This window comes from Mauremys mutica, chromosome 22, assembly GCF_020497125.1.
Source record: "Mauremys mutica isolate MM-2020 ecotype Southern chromosome 22, ASM2049712v1, whole genome shotgun sequence".
NCBI classification, from domain to species: Eukaryota; Metazoa; Chordata; order Testudines; family Geoemydidae; genus Mauremys; species Mauremys mutica.
The window spans coordinates 14,641,014-14,668,027 of NC_059093.1; the positions used below are offsets into that span (position 1 = coordinate 14,641,014).

Here is a 27,014-nt window from a genome sequence, read left to right on the forward strand (position 1 = left end):
CCAGGATTTAGGCAGCCAGGAATGTAACTGTCTCTCTGCAGAAGAAGCTAGCTTCTGCCTTTGACCTAATCTGGTTCATCATTGTGATGTGGCTCCAGGGACTCTCAATAGGATACAGAGCCCTTCACTTTTTTAGGTCACCGGTATGAAGCTAGGTGTTAGCAACCCTCTGCTGTGCTCTGTGTGAAATGGCAGTGGCCCCTTGCCGAACTGCGAGGCCGCCACACATCCCAGAAATCCCCCCGCCCACCTCCAGCATTTTATCCAGCTCTGCAGATGATGGACATCTGGTTTGGAAACATGTGACCCCTAGAGGGGTAAATTGAGGTGGAATCTTGCTCTACCATTGCCCAGGATATACTATTCAGTGGAATGAAAGATGCCTTCAGTCTCCCCAGTTGTCAGCCTGGTGCCATGAGTAGCACAAAACTACTGGAGAGAACCAGATTTGAGGGCAATATTCAGATTTGAGAACTGAAATATTCTTGGCAGCATCTTCTGTAGCTAGGGATATTTCAGTAGGCTCTGCCATTATACACAGGTTTATTTGATTTAGTGGTAAAATAATCCTGTTCTTAATGGGAGTGATGTCTGAAATTACTTTAGTTCAGGAAGAGGAAATTTTCATGAATCTTTTCATGCTGCATTCAACAGGTCTTAACAGCAAGGTGTTCCCAGCATAGATCATACGTTAACATCACTTCATTAAATTGCCAAGGACAATGGGCCTGTTTGTTCAGCAATAAATGAGAATAAAACCTAGCCTAGGAGGTGACAGAAATAGCTATTAAGAGCTAGATTCTGCCCCACCCCCTTACTATGCAAATGGTTCCATTGTTTCCAATGAGGCTACTTGCATAAAAGCCACTGTCCACCATGAATGCAGGGGAGGCAGGATAAAGGCTTTGATGAGCTTCATACGTAGGCTTTGAAAGATTAGATTTGTATTGATTAATGTCATTTTTAACCACACACACACACACACACACACACTGAAAAAATATTTCCATTTACAGATGGGCTAAGTAAGAAAAATGCTACTTTAAAAAATTAGAGTTTGACTTTAGGATATTTGCTTTGTATATTTTGACAGATGATGTTGATCATTTTGTGTTTTAACAGTTATAAAGCTTTAACTCTTGAAAGACGGTAGATATCGAGATTCAAATTATTGTGACTCTCCCGTTGTCTGATTTCCCCCCACCCCAAAAAATCGAAATAGATAAAAATAGGAAAAAAATGCTTAAACATCTGCCACCGTTAGGAAAATAAAAATGGAATTTTGCCACACCTACTCAAAATGCTCTGATGGTTGGCTTGAAATGTTCTGCTGAGTCCCTGAATGTTTCTCGGACCTGCCGCACTGGCCTGGAAATCTCTCTCCCTGCTCTCTAGTCAGACTTGTCCTAACTCCCACTGTGTCTGTCAATCTGCCCTTTCGTGCTCAGATGGGAGCTCCAACTGTTTTGGTGCAGGTTCATCTTGTGCCAATGGCTGAGCTGCTTCATCCAAACCAGCCTCTTCATTCCCCCCTCCCTCTAACAAATCACTCAGCTGTTCTGGTACATCAGGTACAGAGGAAGCCAATGAAATTGATGGGGTGAGGATGTGACACTTCAGAAGGGTGCTCAGCTGCCTGGAGCCAGTCCTCATCTCACTAACAGCCCTAGCCTCCTGATTGTTCCACTGGGTTCCAGGTCTTGCCTGGCGCAACCCTTGAGCCAATCGGAAACCCTCTTTTCCTGATCGATCGGACTTGGGGGGGCTGCAACAGCGCCGTGTGTGACCCCACATGGTGTGTGTGACCACTGCTTGCTACCAAGCCGTCCGTTGTTATCTTCTTCCCAACTGCTGCTCCTGGGCTGAATCCTCGGCAGACTGGAGCTCATGCTTGGTGCAGCAAGGTTGGGACAAGCTGTCTCTGTGCCACCTTTCTGATCCCTCTTTAGAGGGCTGCCAGAGTGTGGAATTGTCCCTGGCTGCCCTAAGTTAGCTGGCTGTGGCAGACCCATAGAAACCGAGCCAGGCCAGTGCAAGGGTACTTCCATGGCATCTACTCATTAGAACGCAAGGAGCTAGATCTGAGGTGATGGGTACTAACCCAAGTTCAAACTCTTCTTGCCTTGTAGAACTCAGTGCTGAATGCAAGTGGGGGCCTAGTCTTCATGGCTGGCAAAATGTCATGTCTTGTCCCTTCCGGGACCAAGGAGGAACCCCCAATTTCCCCTCCCCCCCCCCATACACACACACTTTGCTTTGCTGTGATCTTCATTCAGAATCAGGCAGCGGCAGGGCCTATGGCTCAGGAATGAGAGAGAAATTCACGGGGGGCTGCTCTCAGCTGGGTGACTGGGGACTATGAAGGTTTCCCCCACAAAGCTCCTGCCTCCGTGGCTCCAGATTTGCTGTGAAACCTGCCCTGTCGTGCCCTCCCTCCCCCTCCCCGATCTCTAGTGGAGTTCCCCAGAGGAAGGCTCTCTTTGTGTGCATTTTCTGGGCTGTTTTCCAGGCCCTCTCTCAGAGGAAGGGGGACGGGGGGGGGAGGGGAGGGGAGGCCAGCATGGCTCAGCCCCCAATGGCTTCTCCAGCTGCAGCACATTTTCGAAGTGACGCTTAAAAAAAAAATGCTCTGCATTTTTCCATGTTCTTTTATCCTATTTTTAACAGCAGCCTCCTTCCCTTTCTCAGCCTCCTCTGACACTTGCCCCCCCCACCCCCAAATGCCGCTGCCTCCCCCGCACTCTCTCTGCAGAGATGAATGGGCTTCTTTTCACAGGGAAAGCACATCTGCGTGTGCCTGGGAGCCCCGACAGCAGTTCTCAGGCACCCTTGGGCAGGGCTGTCACTGGACCATCCCTTCCGCTGCCCCTCCAGCAGAGGGGGTGGGGTGGAATGGGGCAGAGGGAAACATAGGGGGCATCCAAGGAAGATAGGTTGGACTAAGGGCAGGGGAGATGGGAGCTGAGGCTGTTTGTTCGCTACTAGACTAAATGAAGGGAGTGTATTTGTGTGAAATTCCCTGCACAGCTGTCCCATCTCTCACTGTCTTTCTCTCCTGCGTCCTTTCTCCCCCCCCCCCCCACACCCTCTCTTTATTCACTGCCACCCTGTCTGCAGCAGCCCAGCCCAGGGCCCTTAGCGGGAGCCGGGGATGGATGAATGAATGGGCCCTTTTTGCCTCGGTCTCTCATCATCCTCCAGCCTGAGCCAATGCACGACAGCTACAGCCTGGGAGTCTGCTTCTGTTTATAACCTGACTGGAGTTGGTTTCATTGGACCCCTTCACCCCCATGATGTCGCATTGGCCGGGAACTTAATTGCATCACACCGCCTGCTCCAGATGGAGGCTCTGGAGTTAGTGGGGAACAGACACAATTCTCTCCATTGAGGGGCATTTATTCTGGCCCAACGGCGAAGAGAGAGGGCACCTCTGTTCCTTTCAGCTGAATCATAAAACCATGGACCATTTGTGGTCGCTAAATCTGTGAGCGAAGGCCAGGCTCTCAGCCCTGGTGCTGTGGCTCAAATCCAGCTAGGTAATTGCACTCCACCTCTCAATCCCCTCTGCAGCATTAGAGGGACAGGGAATCATGCTCCACTCCATGTGCTGAGTCGTTGTGCGGTGTTACGTTCCACCCCAGAGGTGGGTGAAGTGATTGATCTCCCCTACTTAGGGCCAGATCCTGCAAGGGGTGAGCTTTCTATGAGCTGTGCTGAGACACCCCCACCTGCCGTTTGTATCAGTGGGAGTTGAGGGCATTTTGCACTCTATACGAGTTGCTCAGCACCCTGAGACTATAATTTTTGCAAGTCCATGTGGAAAGCCCTTTTTGAATCTCTCTGGAGGCAAGACAGTGTGGGAAACTGCCTGGCTCCACCTCCATGTATCCCCTCTATCAGACGGTGCTGATGTGCGCCCTGAAGGTTTATTTTCATTTAATCAGCGGGATGATAAAAATCCAGGGTTTTGCTTTTCTATTTGTTTCTTGTCTGAGTCTGGAAAATCCTGCCTCTTGCCTGATGAGATTCAAGAGCCCTTTGTACTAGGTCACCACCAGGGATTGAGCCTGGGACATCCAGCATTAAAGCCTTTATCACTGGAGCTGAAGGAGCAACTCCTCCATGCTGTAGCAGTAGTAGACTCTTATCCTCTGTGGCCCAGCCATTGACGTGCATTGAACAGTGGAGTTAAAGAGTTAGACCAGTGACTGAAAAGGCCTGTCCTGGTCTAGATGGCCACCAGAGGAACAGGGGAGTGGGATCTCTTTCCATGTCCAGAGCTTCCAGTCTGTGAGGCATGTTGTGCACTCTAAAAGCTAGTAACAGAGATGCCCTGGGATGCTGCTGGGAGACTTGCAGAGAGAAGCAGGAAGACCTTGGCAAAAAGGTGACCAGCAGCTCTAGCCACCTATCTTAAATAGCCTGTAAAGAGGCTGCAGGGAAAGGATTAGCTGAACTGAGAATCGTGTAGGAAAGGAGGAGTAAAGATATTCATTGGGTCAGATAAGCAACAAGCTGGGAGATGCTGCCACAAAGCTCTTGAGGGTTACTATGGAAGACTCATTCCGTCTTGGGACGGGTCAGTCTCCGAAGGTTCAGAGCTTGCACTTACTTCAGATAGGCCTCATCTGAGCCATTCCCGCCTCTCTGGCCTGCAGAATGAGGCAGGGGCCTGGTGGGTCATGGGGAGGAGAGAATTATCGGCAAGGTGTTTGAACCTGAGTGCTTCACTTTGAGCTTAGGGTGAAGGAGTGGGGTGGAGGGGGTGGGCCAAGGGCTAGCCTGCCTTTAAGCCCATCTTTGAACAGGGCTTGAAGTAGACTCTACTGTCTAGTCCTGTCATAGTGCCATCCGAACAGGGCCGGCAAGAGCTTTCCAGCAAGTCTCCCTCTTTAATTTATCTTTGAATGGAAATGGTTGGCTGGATGATGTGCAGGGGAGGAGTGTGTGTGTGTGCAGGGGAGGTGGGGAGTGTGGGGGCTGGAACCTTGGAAAAACAGCCTGTTTCCTTCAGCTCCTGGCAGAATGGAGCAACCCCCCCCCCCCATCCCTCCAGATGTTCACTGTGTTTATAGCTGCTGAAGCAGGAGACTGAACTCCCTCATTAATACTTTTTTCTTGCTCGCTTTTTTACGTTGAAGCCAGAAGTCTCGGCTCAGAGGCTGCAGCTGGATAAGAGCTGGGGGTGGGGAAGAGAGAGGGGAGGTGTGTGCGAACCTCCCATCCCATTCAACTTCCCCCCGCCCCCAAATCCTCCCAAAATACACATGCCCTGAAAAAGAAAAACACTAGCAGATTTTTTATTTCAGAAAGTAAACACTCAGGCCATGGGGGTCTGGAGGTTATGGGAAAAGAGGAAACCATCGGCCTAATCAGGCAGGGACACACTTCCCCTGCTGAAATAAACCAGAAATCATTGCATTACAGGGCTCCTCTGCGGTTAACCCCAGTGCTGCCACCACAGCTGAGTGATGGTGAGCCGGGGAAAACTCTGAGTTTGCTCAAACATCCCCTCTTTTCTTCCCCAATCCCCCAATTTCTAGCCAGAACGGGATACAGCCAGCAAAGGGGGGAGGGGGGAGGCTGCGTTCGATATTAACCCTTGAAATGGCGGGCCTTTTACAAAAATTCTTTTCCTAAAATCCTTTCCTACTAAATTCTGCAAGGTTTATGGACCACCTTATGGAATTTCGCAGCAAATTTTCTCTCTATTTTAGAATTCTATAGAATGGTTCCAAAAACCTATAGAGAGGAGATCATTCTCTGTTAGAATCCATAAGATTGCAGGGTCCTATTCAACTTCCACAGAACCCTCTTAGTTTTAAATTCTGGATGATGTTTACATAAGAGAAAAGAGTCCTTAGATTATGAATACTTGGACTGTAAATGAGTTGAGACGGGGACCGTATGTTTGTTGTGTGTTTGCACAGTGTCTAGCATAGTGGCGACCTGGGCCATGACTAGGTGCTACTGCTATACTAATAACAATGAGTAGGGTACGTATGACTGATTCACACACCCTTTGGACCAAATTTTCCAGTAGGTCTCGAGCGATTGCCTCTAAGTCTGCTCCCGTGTCTAGTTTGTGGTCCTGGAGCTAGCTCCTATCAATGGACAGGTATTAGTGGTGCTCTGCATAAAAGGGACGGTACAGATACATTTCTAAAAGAAACAGCGTTTCAAACTCAGTTAATCATTGTAAATTAATAAATAATATTAGGCAATTGTATACTACCTGCAAACTCTAGTGAGGTACTCACCTGGCACCCATCACCCTAGGATCTGAGCAGCTCTCTGGCATAATCTGTGTATCCTCTCTACATCCCTGGAGCTAGGGAAGTATTAGCCCCATTTAACAGATGGGAAACTGAGTCAGAGAGTTTATAGCTGGGATTTTCTAAGAAGCCCAAGGAAGTTAGGCAGCCCACTCCACAGAGTTAGGGACCTAACTCCCTTAGCTTGCTGGACAACAAAACGGCAGATGAAACTTGGGGATGATAAATGCAAAGTGATGCATGCTGGAAAACATCATCCTAACTATACATACCCAATGATGGGGTCTCAATTATCTGTTGCCACTCAAGAAAGTGATCTTGGAGTCATCATGGATAGTTCTCTGAAAACATCCACTCAATGTGCAGCGGCAGTCAAAAAAAACCTAGCAGAATGTTAGGAACCATTAGGAAAGGGATAGACGAGACAGAAATATCATAATGTCACTATATAAATTCATGGGACACCCACACCTTGAATACTGTGTGCAGATCTGGTCACCCCATCTCAAAAAAGATATTCAGATTGCAAGAGGTACAGAGAGGAGCAACAACAGTGATTAGGGGAATGGAACAGCTTCCATAGAGAGCTCATCTTAGAAAAGAGATGACTAAGGGGGGACATGATAAAGATCTGTAACATCACGAATAGTGTGGAGAAGGTGCATAAGGAAGTAATATTTACCTCTTCATATAACGCAAGCACCGGGGATCACCCAATTAAATTAATTGGTGACAGGTTTAAAACAAACCTAAGGACGTATTTCTGCACACAACGCACAGTCAGCCTGTGGAACTCATTGCCAGGGGATGTTGTGAGGGCCACATAATCTGATAAATTCCTGAAGGATAGGTCTATCTTGGCTATTAGCAGGAACACAATCCCATGCTGTGGGTGTCCCTAAGCCTCTGACTGCCAGATGCTGGGACTGGATGACGGGATAGATGACTTGATAATTGCCCTGTTCTGTTCATTCACTCTGAAGCACCTGGCATTGGCCACTGTCGGAAGACAGGATACTGGGCTAGCTGGAGCATTGGTCTGACCCAGTATGTCTGCTGTTATGTTCTTATGCTATGGAAATCCCAGCCTATGTGTCACAGAGCTGGGAACTGAGTACAGGTCTCTTAAGACTTAGCCCTGTGCTTTGCAAGACGACTCTCTGTCCTCCCCATCCTTAATATTTTGTGAGGATCAGGGCAGGAGCAAAACCCAAGACCTTATTTTAAATCTAGGAGACACGATCTTTACAATGATAATCCTGGGCAGCCTTCTTTTACTCAAAACAGTCTCAGAAATCATGTCTGACTATCCAGCCAGATCACTATCACAAAGTGCAACTGCTACTGATCTCAGCCAGATTTACACCAGTGATCCAGTGGTGAAAGGTTCCGCCTATGGTCCCCTAAACCATCATCCATCCCCCTTTCAATGCCACCACTATATTGCAGCACATCCCAAGAGAGCAGTGTGATGGAGAACGGCAGAGTCACCAGGCTTCCCCCTTGCTATCTCAAGAATGCCCCCGAATAAGTATACGTTACCACAGCTTAGGGGGGATTGAGGACTTGAATGCAAACTAAATTCCACATGGATACTAGTGTTGGGCAGATTTCGAAAGGTTTGGAGTTGGTGTCCAGCTCAGATAAGCATCCGAGTTTAGATGCCTCTCTGCGTCTTATCTGAGCTATTTGAATGCCTGCAAAACTGGGCTGGAAATGTCATGGGAGCTATTCTTGTGCTGTTTGGGGTTTGTATAATTATTTGTAATGCCCAGTCCAGATTGGACCTTCATTGTGCGAGGCACCGTGCAAACATATAGTAAGAGACCGCCTGAGCCCCGAAAGAGCTTGCACTGTTAGGGTGGGGAAACTGAGCAGAAGTGACTTGGACAGCAGGTCAGTGGGAGGGGTGAGAAGTAGAACCCAGGTCTCCTGATTCCTTATGTAATGTCCTATTCACTGCCATGCTGGTTCTTCTGATTTCTGGCCTTGTTTGGATCCCAGCATTGCAGAGGTATGTGAATGCCAGTAATAATGGCATGAAGGTACCCAAAGGACTTTGAACTTTCATATCTTAGATGTAGATTTTGGCTCCTTTTTTGGTGGCAAAAGGACCCTGCCCAGATCTTCCCGAAGTTTGGGGTAACTCCTCTGTGTGGTTTTAGTCTGGTCTCCTCTCTGGATCTTGTGCTGTCCAAATTGGCATTCCATAGATAGCCCAGATAGGAATATTGGGTTTTTACTGTGCTTTCTGCCTGCTCACTAAACCTTGCCACTTGAATAGGGCTCATAATTCAATTGGAAAGAGCATTCTGCAGCTCCTTGTTGGCCAAAGTAGCTGGCAGATACGTTCAGTTGAGATACGTTCAGTCTCTGCCCTCCTGGCTGTTTTCTCTCTTGCTTCTATGATTCTGTCAAGAAGGAAAGATTCTCTTGTGGTGAAAACACTGGACTGGGAGACCTGGATTTGATTCTTCTCTTTGCCACTTACTTCCTGAAGGAGCTTGACCAAGTCACTTAGCCTATCTGTGCCTAAGGTTTCAGAGTAGCAGACGTGTTAGTCTGTATCCGCAAAAGGAACAAGTACACCTGTTTTTTTATCTGTGCCTCAGTTTCCCTTACTGAAAATGTGTGTGTGGGATTAATACCTTGCAAGTGTGTTGGAAGGCTTAATTAATTAACATTAGTAAAGTGCTTTCAGACCCCGTGAAGGAAGGTACTATACAAATGCTGAGTATTCAGTCATTTGCTCCCTCCCCTTTCCAAAAAATGTTGGACAGACAAACCTCCCCTCCCACGAAGCAGAAAATCCCCTTTGCACGGTAGATGTCTTAAGCAATATACTAAGGCACTAGAAAGTCTTGATAGGCTATCCCCGTGAAGCTATGCACAGTCTGCAGAACACGTGCCGAAGTTTACACCCAATCTCCTCTTGAATAGCAAGCCTAATTGCGGGAAAGCTGCTTTTCAGCACACAGGATGGGCCCTTCCTTGTGGGTTTTTAGTATCAAAAGGCTTTGTAAAGTTGCAGCATGTTGACTGTTGAATATTTCACAATGGATTAAATACTGTTCCTCTCCTTGCAGCTGTTTCGCGGGGAGGCAGACTGCATCTCTCCCGCAGTCGGGTGGGCTAACGAGATTGTGTGTGTGAAGGGTTTGGGCAGACAGTTTGCATAGAAAGCGAAGGGGACAGTGTGGCAATTGCTCCTAGCCATGGGAGAGCGGCAGAATGGGTTGTGTTTATGCTGGGGTGGCTCCTATTAGATGTGGGAAAGGTTTGGGATTGCAGGTGGAGTTTGCTTTATAAACCCTCTCTGCTGTGTTATAATTATGGTGCTAGATTCTCAACTGGTGTGAATTGATGCAGCTCCATTAATGTTAATGCCATTTAGACCAGCTGAGACATTTCACTTCTTAAAAGGACGATTCCATATTTCCAGTGTTCATGGTTTAATCCTGTGCCAGTGCACCCGCATGTGCGCACGCACACCCCTCTGGGATGTGGAGGTTAGCAAATGGTCATGAACAAATCACTGGTTTCAGTCTAAAGCTTGATAGATCAACATCTGCCTCCATGGATATGTCTATATAGGGATAAAAAACCCGTGGCCTGGGTCAGCTGACTTGGGCTCTGGGGCTGGAAAATTGCTGTGTAGACATTCGGGTGTGGGCTGGAGCCTGACCTCTGGGATCCGGGAAGGTCCTCGAGCTCAGACTTCAGATCGAGCCCAAACATCTACACAGTGATTTTTAGCCCTGCAGCCCAAGCCCTGCAAGCATGAGGCCATGCCACGGGGCTCTTATCACCATGTAGACATACCCCATATAAAAACCCACGCAACCATCACTATTAGCAGAGGCTTCCTTTTAGCTCGAAAATAGATGTATATTACATTGACCCTCCCTTGGGCTTAAAATGTTTTGTGCACTTGAACCCACAAAATAGTTGTGAGGTTTGTGAAATCTGAATTTCTTCCCTACCCTTCATCATGAGTCCATATGACATTAGCTTCTGGGCTATTGGAATCATAAATGCCGGCCAAATTCGGCTCTTGGAGGCATGGGCAACTCCCACTGACTTCAGTGCAACTTGTACATGAGGACAGAATCTATCCTTTAAAATATAAGGTCCAAATCCTGGCCCCACTTAAGTCACTTGCCAATCTCCCGTTGACTTCAGTGGGCCTGCATCTGATTCTAGTACAGCATGAAAGTATGAACGGCCCAAATGTGCTCAGTGGGAACTTTGCCATTGACTGCAACTGCAGCAAGATAAAGAACAAGAGTTCATGGAACTATACGTGCAGACACAATAGACAGTGAATTACCAACAACATGTCATCCTAGAAAACATCTCAGGTGATGACAATGGATGGGTATTGGAGTATTTGCATGGAAAGGGAAGACTGGGCAAAATGTGTCTCAACTAGCAATAGGCAAGCTGGTTTTAGTAAATAAGAACTAACCCAAACCTTCCCCCTCCCCGAGATCATATATAGCTATTTTTCACCAATCAAAAATGTTGAGATAACTCCTTCCCTTCCTTCTTATTCTTCATTGTCATGGTGGTCTCTGCATCACCACAATTCAAACAGGATCTAAGGCATTCATGGTAGTGGACAAGGAGTAAGGATCTAAGTAGAAGAGAATAGAAAAAAAGTGAGGATATGCCTTGAGGGCGGCTGTTCAGGTGGGATTTCTGACCTGGCCAGTGCCGGAAATCTTACGAAAGGATCTCACGTTGTGAGATTTCAACCCCGTTTTGCAGGCCCATGAGGTCAGGATAATTGTAGATGCTAGAGATGGAAAGGTCAACCCATGCCAGTTGCAATGCAGTGTGGTGGTGTTAACGTGAATGACAACACAGGAAGTAGGGCAAAGGAGAGCCTGGCCCTAAATGTTTAATGCTTTATGCTAACTAGATGCAAAGTAAGAAGGAAAAATTTGAATATTTCAGGAGAAATTTCGGATCAGCCTCCCAGGGAATTGGTGAAAGTCTCACCACTTGGGACTTTTAACTCAGACTGGATGAGGCAAATTTTTCCTTCTTCTTCCTTTGCCCTGTACCGTGTGTTGTCATCTATATTAGTAATAACACCTAGCTCTACTCCAGTGCTTTCAGCACTGATTAGCATTTTGCAAAGGAGGTCGGTATCGTTAGCCATGTTCTACAGAAGGGGAAAGTGAGGCACGGGGCAGTGACTTGTCCACGGTTACGCATCAGGTCAGTGGGTGAGCCAGCGAGTGGAAAAGGCTACTAAATCCAAATGGTTACAGTTTACACCCTCTCTGCACTGGTTTAAATGACCAAATAAGGTTCAATGCAACAGGGAATGCAACCCCCTGCTCTTATCAGAGTGAGGCCGAGGCTGCCAATATCAGGAAGGCTGCTCAAAAATGATCTGTCAAAACAGTTTTTTGATGGAAAACTTACGGCTTCGACTCCAACAATTTTTTTCACAGAGTGTCCGCTTTCTATGGAAAATTCCAGTGTTTTGTCAATAAACGGAATGCCCAAAACCAAACATGTTTCAGCCGAAAACCAAATGTTTTGGTTTTTGATATTGCCATAAAAAGGGGGAGTTTTCCACGGAAAATGCCAACCAAAACAAAAAAGAATGAATTTTTTCTCAATTTTTTTGTGGAAACAAAACCCTGTCTTCCCACCAGCTCTGAAATTCCAGGAACGGATCCGAATTGCTCCACAGTACAGGGCTATCTGAATCCAGGGCTCTGAACTAGTGATTATCTAGACCAAGCCTGCAGAGGGGGGAACTCTGCACCAGATTAAAGAGAGTGACCCATGCATGGAAAGAATTGACCTCCTATCTCAGATCAGCCAGCATTTGAAAGGATCTTTCTTTCATGCAATTTGTGTGTCAGCCTGTAACTCTCCACACCAGTATCTGTGGATCACGTTCATTCCATACTTTCTAGCCTGGGAAACCTATCAGCCTTTCCATACGACTGTACCCCTTTCAGGAGTCTGGTTTGTCTTGCATACCCCCAAGTTTCACCTCACTTAAAAACTACTTGATTTAGTTGGGGATTGGTCCTGCTCTGAGCAGGGGGTTGGACTAGATGACCTCCTGAGGTCCCTTCCAACCCTGATATTCTGTGATTCTATGATACTCGCTTACAAAATCAGACATAAAAATACAAGAGTGTCCCAGCACCCTACTACTGAAAAATTGCTTACTTTCTCATTTTTACCATATACTCATAAAATAAAATGATTGTAATATAAATATTGTACTTACATTTCAGTGTATAGTATATACAGCAGTATAAACAGGTCATCGTCTGTATGGAATTTCAGTTTGTACTGGCTTTACTAGTGCTTCTTATGTAGCCTGTTGTAAAACTAGGCAAATATCTAGATGACTAGATGACTCCCTAGAGGACACCCGCCCCTGGTTGAGAACCACTGACTTACCCTTTCATTTGGGCTAAAACGTCCAGGTGAGAATGAATTTGCACAATGACTTGAAAATGTCATTTCACTTCATTTCAAGTCAGCTCATTTTCCTCCAAATTTCGTAGCCACTGAAAATAGAAGGTACCTTCTGAAATCCTCTCCTGCCCTCTCATAGTTCATTAGCCACCAGTTTATGGTGACATCTGACAATTCCTGCTGTGCTTTCTGCTCCACGCCCACCCGAAACAAGATGGTTTTATCAGGGCTTTCTCACATTTGCCAAGTGGAATTCAGCATCCCACTCCCCATCTCTGCCACTCCTCACTTCATTAGCTTTCTAGATGTTTATAAATGGAAGAGATAATATTTTTAGTTTCCAGTTTGAGTTTCCAGGGCAGCCACTTTCTAAAGCACTTAGGAAGTTTAGAGAAGGGGAGGTTATATAAACGGCTTTTCCTCCTGGGCTCTTATTAATCAAGTGGCTAGGGGAGCCGTTCCCATAGCTCTCAAGAGAAAGGGCACTGGCTGGATGAGAGGGGGCCCTGGTTAATGTGTTGCACCTTTCTGCTCTCTCCTTCTCGATCCATTTCTTGAGATGAATTAGGGAGGAACTCAAGCTACAAAGTTCAGACCTGGCTCTGTGCTTTTCAACCCACCACAATTCAGGGGTTCTTAGATCAGAGAAGCTCTATCTACTGGTTACCATAGAGGACCGGGTATCAGAAGAAGTAAGTGCTACTCTTTAGCTCTGCTATTGGCTTATTGCATGGAGTTGGGCAAGTCACTTAACCGCCTGCAATGAAAAATTTGGATGAGTGAAAACCTCCCTGTAATTTGACCTAAAACGTTTGCATTGGCAGAGGGTACGGTAAGTATGATTTGAAGAGCAATGTGCATTGTGACAAGTTATTCTTTGTGCTTTTACTACAAAATCCCACATACATATGTGCAAGCACAAGCACACTCATTTTTTTTTTCTGGCAAGCTGCAAAGCATCTCTAAACCTCCTCAGCACTTTCCCACCCGTGCTCCAGCAGCAACGGCTGTCAAGAATGGGCCATGAGCAATAAGGGAGATGTGTGGGTTTTGAAAACAGGAGCTAACTTCATGTCAAGTTCCCACCAGAACAGAAACAAAGCTCTGTCTCCTCCCCCATCGCCTTCCTCTCACTTTCTCCCCAAGACAAGAGTTGGGATCTGGGATCTTACTGCTCCACTTGTGTGGAAAGAGGTTTGACGACACTAGCAGCTCCAGCTGTTCTAGGGCTGGAACGGAGGTCCACAGGAAATCAGCTCATTAGTCTGCAGACACTCCTCCTGGTCTTCCAGCCATACACTGTTGGTGTGAAAATAACAATTTCAATGGCCAATGTTGGAAAATAATGATTTAATTGGGGCAAGGGGGATGCACTCCACTAATACTGACTACAGACTTGGCAGAAAGCAAGCGTATTTCTCCTTGGTCTGGGGAGCATGTGTGATATGGTAGGGGGAGGTGTTGGACATCTGGAGCGATTTAGCAGTGTTGTGCTCTTTTGTTTGCTGGGCTTTAGCTCCATGTGTACATGCAAATTCCCCCAAAGAAGCGGAAGGCGATGGATGGAGAAAGTGAAACTTGCCCCTTATTCTGAGCAGGAACACATTGTGTTTGGCTGCTCTGCTTCTGCGTGACCCATTCAAGTGATTCTGAATTGAAGTTGAGTCGAGTCAGCAGGCTGGACTTGCTGAGCCGATGGGCTCGACTGTTCCGGCAGCTCCTGTGTTCCTACCATGCGGAGAAAGATCATCTGAACTTTCCTGACAGGCCAAAAATGTTTCAAGATGGATTTGGGGTGAAGGTTCAGGTCAGTTCTTATTTTATCCAGACCAGGTTGGCCTCTATTTGAGAGACCTATTTTGCCCTCTTGCCCTTGATGCCAAAACACTAATGAGTCTTTATCTATATTATATTGTACTCAGGTTATGGATCCAATCCTTTTGTGGTCACGGCCAATGGCAAACTAATGTGAGAAGGATCAGGTTTCTATCTACTCATGCTACTATAATGTTGGGGCTACTCTATTCCTAGGAAGAACATAGAATAGAGGTATACATAGAATAGAGGTATACATAGATATTAAACACATCCTCTTTTGGGGGAACTATAGCCAACATTTATAGGAGGGGGATTTATGCAATATAAACCTCTGTAGAGGAATGAATGTAGTTTTGGGAATCAGGAAGTCCTGAGTTCTAATCCCAGTTCTGCCACCGATTTACCTTGGCCAAGTCATTTAACCTCTTTGCTTCAGTTTGCTTGTCCATCAAAAAGGGATAGTAATATTAACCCACCTGAGAAGGGCTTGTGAAGATTGATCAGTAAATGTTCAGTGTGTTGAAAGATTTTGGACAGGTTCTTCAGTCTAGAGAACAAAGTGGGTGGAAACTAAAGTTAGTTAAATTCAGATTTGAAATAAGGCACAGGGTATTTTTTTAACTGATGGTAATTAACCATTGGATAAACTTACCAAGGGATGTGATGGAGAATCCACCACATGGCATCTTTATGTCACAACTGGGTATCTTCTGAAAGATACATTCTAGGCTTGACCAGCAACTGGATGTAGGAATTGCTGGGTGAAATTCCCTGGCCTTTGCTATGCAGGAGGTCAGACTAGATAATCACAATGATCTATGACTGTATGAATACAAAGGGTCTGATGTGCAGAAGCGCTGAGTGTCTCCAACTCCAGTTGGAGCCATTGGGAGCTGCAGGCATGCATGTTATTATTACTAGCTAGCCGTGATGGGGGCTGGGGGTGGGCAGACAGATAGGGAAGTGAAATGATCTTGTACTCCCAAAACCTCTGTATCCTGTGAGCTCCATTCTACCGACTTAAACATTTCAAAAACGGAAGTAACTGGTGGTGATGGTGATAACAGATAAATAAGGGTGAGGATCTTTCCACTGGGGTTGAAGAGCCCTGCAGACCAGCTGTCTCCTTCCCATTTGTACCAGCCAGGCTTCTGGGCTGCGAGAAGCTAATCAGGAGACCCTCATGGGGAGAGAAGCGTGTTATTTAATTAGCCTTACAATGGACTGACTTGGAGACACGTGGTGGCTCTAAGAGAGGGAGATAGATGTCCTTTTAGCTGGGCTAATTGTTAGGAAATAGCGGGGTCTTTGTTCAGGCCTAGCATGCGGCCTGTGATCTCTCAGAGCCCAGGGGCTGCCCCGCTTATAATTTTAGACAGATCTATTCAGGCTTGCTCTGTAGCGCAAGGCAGAACAAGAGCGGCATTGTTGTGCAGCTAGGATTGCCGTCCAAAACACCCACCCTGAAAAATGCAAACACGTGTAGAGCGGAGTATTTTCTCGGCCATTTATTTATTCTCTATAAGGCCGGGCTGCCAAGTGGAGACAATTGGGAGGGGCGAGACTTCCAATTCAGAGAGCGCTGAGCAAGACTTTTTTATGTTAAATGCACACAGACAAAATCCTTTACTGCGAGAGTGAGGAACTCATTAGAAACAGCTCCCGAATAAGCGGCAGAAGACAGATTAGGACTTTACTGGGACCGGGCCCACACAAAATGCCAGCAGCAAACGAGCCAAGGGCCTGATCCTGCAGCTCCGGAGATAGGCAGCTGGTGTGCCGGAAACGCAGCTTGTTACACTAATCATAATCCTTAGCTTGAGCTTCCTCCATCTGTGTGTTGTGTCCACCTGTTGTGTCTCATCAGATGTTTGATTGACATCTCTCTGTGGCAGGGACTGTCTTTCCATATTATGTGTGTACAGCCCCTGGCACAGTGGGGCCCTGTTTCCTGATTGGGGCCTCCTGCTGCTACTCCGATAGGAAAGATGACTAACCATAATTCTCCCTCTAGTGAGTCTTTCCATCAAAGCCAGTGTAAAGGTTCTCTCTCAATCTAAGTAATTACACAGCCCACACCACTTCAGGAGCTGAGCACTTCCCAGGTGCTTATGGATTGATCTTTACAACACCCCTGCAAAGCAGGAAAGTATTATTATTATTATTATTATTATTATTATAGTAAAGATTGGGAACTGGGACACACAGAATGATCTGCACAAGGTCACAGAGGATGTATCTGACACCACTAGGAATTGATCTTGCAACAGCTGAGTGGGGCTGGGCTGGGAAACTGTTTTCCCATCCTCTGAGAATGTTCAGGGTTTTGAAAAATGTTCTCGTCTGGAATCGGGATGAAAAGTCAAACTCTCAACATTTTCGGGGACCAGCAAACTGGAAAAAAATATCAGTTCAGGTCAATTGAAATGTTTCATTCCGATTGCCACCTTTTTCCTTTGTAACTTTTCTTAGTGTTAATTACGTTACATTTCAAAATGAAAAGTTGTTTTGAAACAACTCCCCCACCGAAACATTTTGTTTCAAAAATGTGGAAACTTTTTTCAACTTTTTTTCAAATTGGGAAATTCATTGAAACTGACCCATTCCCATGACCTGAAAAAGAGCTCTGTGGACCCCAAAACTTGTCCACTCTAAGATATTCCCTCGCCAGCCTTGTCTCTCCCATTCCCTTGAACTGTTTTGGTTTCAGTGAATCAGCATTTTTCAATGAAAATACACTTTGTCAGAAAATTCCTCAGTAGCTTTGAGCCCCTGACTGGTGTCTTCCCCACATGGCCATCCTTAGGGTGTTGAGGGATGTGCTCTAGAATTTCATTTCCTGAACCACTCATGTCCATTTTGCTCATATGTCTGAAGCATTCAACACATGCACAATTGTATCTATTTGATGGCTGCAGTTTCTTAGGCTGAGTATTGTATTATGCTGAGCTTTGGGCTTGGACTGTCTGACTGTCAGTGCCCTCATGGAAACAAATTGCGGTTCTCCCGTGATCCCTCTTGGAGTGAAGTTGTTAAATAACCATGACGAAGCAGAGAAATATGCATTCCAAATAGCTGTTTGCTGTGTGGAAAATTTTCCCCTGGTTTGTCAGAGTAGTAGTAGCAGCATGTGATTCCATTGCACATTTGGGAACAAAAATCCCAATTTCTCTGTGGGAAAGGATAACAGAGCAGATTAAATCTACAATCTGGGGTAAAGGGAAAGACTGGGCAATGTATAGAGATGACCTCAGAATAAGAATCAGAATTTCTCCGAAGTCCAAGTGGGATCAGACCTGGCGTTCCAGTCTAGACTTGTTTCTAGCAATACAGCGTGAGCGTGTTCACTATTTGTTCACTGCCAGAGACCTATGGAATGCCAAAATCAAAGTCACAAGCATAAATAAGTTCTCTGGGTCTCAGCCTGGCCCCATTTGTTCATATTACAAAACTACTGAGCTTGTTGACATACTTCATAAACACTTGATGCTCTCGGCTCCAAAGAAGCCCAGGGCTGGATTAGCAGGGATGGTGCATATTGGCTCTGAGTGTGTGGTGACCCTGAGAATGGAATAATGGCAAGTCAGGCTGGAGGTGCATTGGCATGAGGTGAGGGAGGTAGGGTGCTTTTTGTGTTTGGAGTAATTGTGAAGAGGCTAGAGCTAAGTAACAAAAAAAGCCGGGATACTTTTATTAGGAGTTCAATGCAACTGCCTGAGCAGGTGAGGTGGAACAGTCTGTGAGCAGCCAGTACTTCAGGGTGGGTTACAAAGATTTCCACCCACACAGCTCTCCAAGCAGGGTAATGAATGAGTGCCAATGTGCCCCACTAATGAGCTTCAACAGGAAGGGTTACCTTGCCAGGACACCGACTGGCTCCTCACGGTGAAACCAAGCCAAGAGTCGCCTTCCTATGATTCCGTTTCAGTCCACTCCAGGGGACCAAAGTTGTTACTCACTGATGGCTGTGTGGAGATCTGTGTGAACTGAAGTGGTGGCCAGTGCATAGCTGGGGGCATTTCACAGCCGACACCAGGATGGTACCTTTGTAAGCCATCTTAGCTAAGAAGCTAATGAGTGGATGAGTAGTGGAGGCTGTCTGTTAGAGACAGTTCCCCCAGATGGGTGACTGGGCAATAAAATGGCAGATGAAATTCAATGTTGATAAATGCAAAGTAATGCACATTGGAAAACATAATTCTGACTATACATATAAAAAGATGGGGTCTAAATTAGCTGTCACCACTCAAGAAAGAGATCTTGGAATCATTGTGGATAGTTCTCTGAAAACATCCACTCTATGTGCAGTGGCAGTCAAAAAAGCAAACAGAATGTTGGGAATCATTAAGAAAGGGATAGATAATAAGACAGAAAATATCATATTGCCTCTATATAAATCCATGGTACGGCCACATCTTTAATATTGCGTGCAGATGTGGTTGCCCCATCTCAAAAAAGATATATTGGAATTCAGAAAAGGGCAACAAAAATGATTAGGGGTATGGAATAGCTGCCATACGAGGAGAGATTAATAAGATTGGGGAAAGAGCTGGAAAAGAGACAACTAAGGGGGGATATGATAGAGGTCTATAAAATCACGACTGGTGTGGAGAAAGTAAATAAGGAAGTGTTATTTACTCCTTCTCATAACACAAGAACTAGGGGTCACCAAATGAAGTTAATAGGCAGCAGGTTAAAAAAAACAAAACAAAAGGAAGTATTTCTTCACACAACACACAGTCAACCTGTGGAACTCCTTGCCAGAGGATGTTGTGAAGGCCAAGACTATAACAGGGTTTACAAAAGAACTAGATAAGTTCATGGAGAATAAGTCCATCAATGGCTATTTGCCAGGATGGGCCGGGATGGTGTCCCTAGTCTCTGTTTGCCAGAAGCTGGGAATGGGTGGCAGGGGATGGATCATTTGATGATTCTCTGTTCTGTTCATTCCCTCTGGAGCACCTGGCATTGGCCGCTGTGGGAAGACAGGATACTGGGCTAGATGAACCTTTGCTCTGACCCAGTATGACCATTCTTATGTTCTTAGATCCGCACTGAGGGACAATTAGGATAACTGTCATCCAGATCTTGGTTCACCGGGGACCTCCGGAGCTCAAGTATATGAGTCTTTCTAGGCTCTTATGGTAAGATGCAAGTTGCTTACATCCTCTGTGAATCATGGACCCGTAACACACAGCAATAGTGGGTCCTGGCAGTCGCGGGCCAGAGCAGTTTGAATGCTGGAGAAGCCTCCATTTACGTGCTCAAGCTGTGGGCCCCCTGGGGATCAGGAGGGACACACAGCACATGCTGACTAATGGGTTAGGCTTACCATGCTGCTTCCTGTCTGTAAAGAAAAGACTTGGGTCACCAGGCTGCCAATCCAGCCCCATTTACCAGCATAAACCAACCGTCTCTAATGCTTCCCAGCTATTCCGGTGTGTGAAAGAATTTCTCATATCATTTTAAATTCCGGGAAAGGTATCTCCCTGAGGAACACACATGGCAGCCACTTACTTTTCCTCTCATTGCCTTTCACCAGCTCCACACCCAGAAGCCTCCTCCCTTGCTTTTTTCCTTTCTTGGGGAGGCGACCGCTATGCTTTTCCTCAGTGACCCTCTTGCAATAAATCCTTTCATGTCTCTGTTTCCCCTTGGAATCACGTGCCATTTGTTCCCTTTGCTCCTGATTTTTGTCTGATGCCCTCTGGATACTGTTTACTTGACAGGTCATCAAACCGAGGCCCTGGCTACTTGCAGCCATTAAGAAAATCTCATTGCAATTTTGGGCCGGGCTTCAATTTGGCTAATTACATTCTGCTATAAATATCCCCCTGCGGTTTTAATTGGCTAAGGTAGTCTTAATTTCCTGTCCTTAACTGCTGCGTGGTGGTGTTGTGCGCTGTTAAAGCAGCTGCTGCATTTCACCCCAGACCTGACTGCATCTCAGGGGTTGAGGGGAGGGAGTGGAAGTGATTCCTTTAGGCAGTCAGTAGGGCGTCATTTTGAGAATGTGCTCTCTCCTCGCCAATAAGGGAGGGAACATTTGGAGGAGGGGAGAAGAGGGGGGCATTACAGCTGCATAAAATCTGGAAGTTCGCAGAATGGCTACTTTCAGGCTGCAGTTTGGCTCTGCCAAGTTGAAAGGGCCAGAACCAGAAAGGCATGCTGGGAAGGGCAGTATTGCTAACCTCAAGTCACGAATGAGGCCCCAATCTGTGACACCTTTCACCAACACTAAATTCCTTTATTGTGATTATGTAAAAAAACCAAAACAAAACAAAGGCCTCACTGGGAACAAGGGGACTTTATTGTCTGCCCTTTCTTTGTTCCAAAGGACTGAGAAGCAACCGGGTTCCATTGTAGAAGGAGGGCAAATGGTTATCTCTGAACAACAGCAGAATCTTTTGGACATATCAGTGAGAAGAGGGCCGTTCTCCACATCTCAGCTGCGAGATCATGTCCTTCACTGTAGGAGAGAAGCTTAATGGTGATGAACATTCAATAACGAGAGAGCATGGAAAGAAAGGGGAATCTTGAATGTTCAAGAGGAAAGATTGCAAACAGGAATTGGTCTGGCGAGGGCTGAGGCTAACTTGAATGCAAATGGTCACATTCTCCCTGTTGGAGAAACTACTCAGTGGACTTTTTCCATGCCTTCCCAAACACACACACAGCCCTTGAGTGTCTCAGCTGGAGTTCAGAGCCGAGGCTTTCATGTCTCAGGCTCTGAAATGAGCCCAAATTAACGCAGCAATGAGGCTGTTGTTGGTCTGAAAGAGGGAGGCTGCACTACTAGGAATTCTCTAGCTGCAGCCTCTCAGATGTTCCCTTCTCTCCTGATCTTGCGAGTTCTCCTACCAATACAGTCTCCAGCTCTGGTTTTCCAGAATTTGTGGTTGGATTTTAGTGCCTCCTTTTCATCCCCGGAGCAGTGAAGTGGAACAGAAGTTTGGGGGAGCAGGAAGCTACTACGACCATGTTGTGACCCCATCTCATTCGTTTGGCTGGGCCAGAACGTAGTGGGGAGTCCAAGAATCTGTGCATATATCTAAATATACTTCCTAACAAAAACCTCTTTATTGCATTTGACCAGAAGAGAAGATGCTCGCTTCAGGTGCTCGGGATCCCAGCCAGTCCATGGAATTTCATCACTTGAAGTAGGATTATTGCCCCATGGGACTAGGGCTAGACTACAGGAGATGAGGGCTTTGGCTCCTCTGACAGAGTTTTTTAATTCTCCTGCCCGTCATTACAACACTCTGCATATCCCACTGGCTGACCCTCCATGCTCCCTCCTAGGTGCATTCTCATGGATGATGTTGACAGCCCATCCCCATCAGCCAGCCATTGGGGCAAGACTCTGAGCATGTCTCGTCTTGTAGCATGTGTCATCTTCTGTTTCATTCTGAGGATTGTGGTTTGCTGCAGGAGGCCGGGGCTCAATGTGAACAGCCTGGATTATTGAACGCCGCTGAATGGTTGGGTCATTTTAATACTGTGGGGACCACAGGTGCATTTTGATGGCTTCATTATTACAGCCAAAAGTCTGCAGCCAGCTATGTAATCGGTCTCCCCCCTCCCCCCAACGCACCATTCCCCATAGCAAATTACAGCATGCATGTATATATGCTCACACATACATAGTCCTTGAGGTTACAGCATTCCTGGGAAACATAGGAAGGGAAAGATTATCGGCCTGTGTAAATTGCATCATGTTTCCCTTCCCAGGCCTGCACTGGAACAAGTCCGACAGAAGGGCAGCTGTTTCTTTTGCATCAGCTTTTGATTTTGAACTGGAAAGGTCCTGCTCTACCCTCCTTTCTTTGTTACTCATCTCCCCTTGGTCTCTCTCGCTCTTTCCCAGTTATACCAGGAGAAGAGCAAAACTAAAATAAAAATCTACAAAGAGCGCAAAAGGGAAATACAAGCCCTCAGTACAGCATCTCATTAACAGAGGGGCAGGGTGAAATAAGAACCGTGCATGGCTATTGATCATGCTTTTTCAGGTTCAGCTTTCCAGTTGTATTGCTGCATTAGATACCGAAGAAGAATGATTATCACTTGTGCACAGCTTTTCATATGCAGGTCTCAAAGCACTTTTCAAAAGTGGGGAGGAATTAATATTCCTGTTAACTGAGGCACGGAGTGGTTCAGGGACTGAGTTTTTTGAGCTCAAGCAGTGAAACAGAGGCTGAGCTGGGAATAGAATCCAGCAGCCTGGTTCTCATTTGTGCTAGCGTTCCATTGCTAGAGTGGGGTAAAGGGGATTTAGGTGCCTAAAGACAGGCGCTTAGTAAGATTAAGAAAAGCACTGAAGTGGATTTCGTGCCTGATGCTAGATCTGCAAAGGGACTTGGGCATGGCAATGCTGAGCCATAGTTAGGGTGCGGTAGGTGTGCCACGGTATTGGGCCCCTAGTATGAGAATCCTGCCAAACAGCTCAGTGGCATCCAAATGCAGGCAGTTTTGCCCATGCCCACAGGCAGAAGCTTAGGTGCCTACAGGACTTTACCAGCAGAAACTTAAGAGCAATGGGAATTTAGGCACCTATGGGGTTGGGCAGCAGCTGAGTGGGGGTTTTGAGTGGTGCCTTTTTGTGTTTCTAGCCTTTAAGTTTAATTGACTGTCAGTGGGAGTCAGGAGCCTATCTGCTTCTTTCTGCACCTAAACACATGGAAAATTTGGCCATTAATGAGAATCAAGCCCCAGGGCTCCTGACTCCCAACTCTGTATCCTTGTTATGCAACCCTACTGCCTCCTAAGCCACATGGCTCTTGCCTCTAGAAATGTGCTCTAGGTCAATGCTAAAACTACCACTAGGGACCACTAGAAATAGCCCTGAGCTACCAAGTTTGTATCTGCATCTAGACATAGGTAAGCTTTGGAGATGAGTCGAGTCTAGTCAGATTCTTAGCTTGCCATGCAATTTGGATCCAAACTGCCTCCCGTTTCTGTGGTGTTCAGATCTGGAATGGAGAATTCAGCCCTGCTCTGAGTAAAAGTATCCAGTCTCTCTCAGCATATAAGAGAGACTGTTAGCTTTTGAGAGTGAGAACCACAACGGCAGGTTGCTAAGGACATTTGTTTTGGTCTTTTTTGCACTTATACCGGTAAATTGACATCTCTGAGTCATAAGCTCTTTCTTGCTCTGCCGTTTGTGGTCTGAAGTTTTTGCTACCTATAAAACATATTTTATGTGAAAACCGAGATTCTTCTCTTCAGTTAAGTTCACGACATACTGGCATGATATTGATCTCACATCTTTATAGCACCTTTCAAGCCCCTTTACAAACCAATTGTGCAAACTAGAGCTTTACTGAATAACTTCCAACCATCCCAGGCATGCGTGCCCCCACATGCGTGTGCACTTTCTCTCCCTCCCTCCCTTTCTCTCCCCTCCCCATGCGCGCGCACACACAAACTCCAGAATACACATACATTTCCACCCCCCGCGCACACACACACACACAATCCCATCAGCATGCATGCACTTTCCTGATAATACATGCCACACACACAGCCAATGAATGCAGCCACTTCTGGTGTGGCGTGCATCAGACTGTGTAACCGTGCACAGCAACTCTGACAGTTCAGGTAAGGGAGTGAATGGTACCATCTTCTTCTGAAACTGCAGGAGGAATGCAGCTGTCTTGGATTTGACAAGAAGTCATCTTGGATAATCCAAAGTGTCTCCATGGAGTAGCTTGCCATGACAAGTGCTGTTTTCTCATTGAGTCCTAGTCAAAGATTCCTAGTGCTGGTTTTTATATAAATAAACATCTTTTTGTTCAGTTTTAGCTGTGAACAGACGCTCTGGGTGACAGAAGGCTGTATGAAGGCATGTAGCCATGCAGTTATCTCCTAGTTGGGCGGGAGCCATGGCCCACTGAAATCAATGGAGATTCTCTCCATTGACTTCAATGGGCTTTGGCTCAAACAGCTCTGTGTATATCTGAGACCAAACTGTGGTATCATCCCTCCATAGTCTTATCTGCTTATTTTTATCCATCCCTCCTAGAAAAGACCTATAGGATTTCACAGAGAATGATAGGGATAGGATGGCTTAATTGCTCTACTGAATGGAGCTGCTTCTCTATTCAGTTCTCCCTAGGTTTTCAGAGTAGGTTCTGTAGCATCTTAGTGGGGAGCAGCCACATTAAATTCTATAGGACTTTTCCCTGGGACATTCCCCTCCAACCCCACCCTAGGGAAGGGGCCTGGAACTTTCTCTCCAGCCAGCTCCTAGATGGGACTCGTTTTCCCTCCAGCACTATATGGATAGGGCATGGGGATCTTCTCCCCATGCCCCCTAACGGGAGAGGCATGGCACTTCCCTCTCCCCAGACCCTATCTATGGGGCATGGGACTTTATCGGACCATGGGGCTTTCCCCCCTAGCCGGACCCTCTAGTTGGGCAGGGAACTTCCCCTGCCCTCTCCAAGGCGCCCGGAACCCTGCGCGCCTCTCTGGGTTTTCGAGGCCGGCTGGGCGGAGGAAGCCGGGTCCCTCCCCCGGCCGCTGTCACTGAAGCTGAGCCCGGCCCATCTCCCTCCCCTTCCCTGCAGCCTGGAGCTCCTCACCCCAACCGCTGCTCGCTGGGCTGGGGGTGAGGAGGGGTGGCGGGGGGGGGCGCGACTCAGCTGCGGCGGCTGCGAGAAGATCCGCCCTAGAAGAATAAGAGCGAGGGAGTGCGGAAGGCAGCGAAAAGAGAGCGAGAGACCGACCCCGTCGGGCCGAGGAGGAGGAGAGACGGGCCAGGCTGAGCGTGGGACCGGGGAAGGAGGGAGGGGAGGAGAGACGCTCCCCCTTCTTCTCCAACTTTGCGCCAGGCAGGCAGGGGCGCACAGCACCCTTCCCAGTAGGGGGGCCCGGGAAGCCAGGCACCTACCTCTCCTCCCCCCACCCCCTGGACAGTGACTCTTTTCAAATAAACCCGAGGGAAGCAGGGAGCGAACCATGAAGGCGGCGGTGGACCTGAAACCCACCCTGACCATCATCAAAACCGAGAAGGTGGATGTGGATTTCTTCCCTTCCCCGGGTAAGCTCGCCGGCGGCTGCCTCCCACCCCCACCGGAGCTAGGCGCGGGGCTGTCTGTGGAGAGGGAGGGGGGTAAGTTTCATGGCTAGATCCTTGCTCTTGGGGGCTCTGCAGGGGTGGGGTGGGGTGGGGGTAGGTTAGTACATTTCACTGGTTCTGGTCTGTGCGCTCTGATCAGTAAATTTCACTGCTGGAGCCTTAGGTCTGTGGTCTTGGCTTTTGGGGGGACACGGGGTTAATTTCACGGCTGGATCCTTTGGTCACTGATTTGGGATCTTTGGTGCTTGGGATTCATTTCACTGCTGGATCTTGCTGGGAGATGTACCGCCTACACTGTGGGACCCCTGGTCCTGGGAAGGCGATCCCGGAGGGAGCAGTGTGTGGTGTAGCTGCTGTCGGCCTCTAGCTGAAGTTCATTAGGAGGGTTGGTTGCGGGTCTGTTCCATTGCGGCCCCCTTAGGTTCTGTTTGACCAGGTTCTAAGATTCTTGCCTCCTGGGATTCATGAGAATCTTTTCCCTCGGTGCAGTTTATTTTTGCAGCTGTTCTTTTAGGAGGTGGGAGATGGGGGTAAAATATTTGCCTTGCGAGTTTTGCAAAATGTGTGGGCTGAAATTGTAACCACCCCTCCACCCCCTCCTCCCCAACTCTTATTGTAATGGGATCTGCTGCGGGCGACCTCTTCCCTTTCCTCTCCCTCCCTCATAACTCCCTGTATACAAGCCGGAGGAATCGAGACACGCATTTAGGGAAGATGGGGATAAAGCAAAATGCTCTGATCTCGGATCAGTTGTAAGACTGTTTTATTGCCTGCACGAATGCTTCTCTCACGTGGTTCTCCCTTCTCTAGCTGGTTTGTTAGACTTAGCGAGGGACATCTGACCAGGGAGAGAGTTGGAGAAGGGGAAGCTTTGATCACTTTTACACAAGAGAAACCACCTCTCTCCCTCATTCAAATATTAGAGTGATTGTCTTACTGAGGCAGCTCTTAGTGGCTCATGCAAGATCCTGGAAATATCTTGTGCTCTCCAAATCCGAAGCCTAGCATGTGGGCCCATCCGCAAACATGTTAAACATTTAAACCAGAGAGCATTGCTGCTGCTGTTGCTTCTCTCTCTTTCCCTGGAGAATTTGTGTGCTGGGAGGGGTGCTGATGTTATCTTGAGAGGGAGTTTCAATAACATGTTGCTATGTGTTTTTTGTTACCCGCTATAAGTTTAGCTACTGCTCTCTGTGGTTAACACTAATAGTTCAACCTCTGCCATAATAAGGGCTGCTGTTCTCAGTGTCTGTCTCCCAACGCTAAAGCAACGTCCATTTCAGCTTTTGTTGGGGGAGTGGGTAGGTCTTTAATCACGAAAGGGCCTGCAGCGAAAACTTTTCCATCTAGGTTCAAGAGGGGGTTAAGCTCAGCCCCATTGCGCC

The 27,014-nt window shown here is 47.0% G+C and overlaps 1 protein-coding gene across 4 annotated transcripts in view; it reads left to right on the top strand.

Moving 5' to 3' along the window:
- The window catches only part of ETS1 (ETS proto-oncogene 1, transcription factor), a 121,742-nt gene that overhangs the window by 23,866 nt on the left and 70,862 nt on the right, over window positions 1-27,014 (top strand). Inside the window, exon 1 of one of the 4 annotated variants that reach the window (XM_044997173.1) lies at window positions 25,156-25,590. The exons of the other annotated variants lie outside the window; for them this stretch is intronic. Within the exon in view, the coding sequence (XP_044853108.1) occupies window positions 25,509-25,590 (82 nt within the window). The 5' untranslated portion in view covers window positions 25,156-25,508. Of the gene's footprint in view, window positions 1-25,155; window positions 25,591-27,014 lie in introns of those variants that run through there. 4 annotated transcript variants of the gene reach the window in all.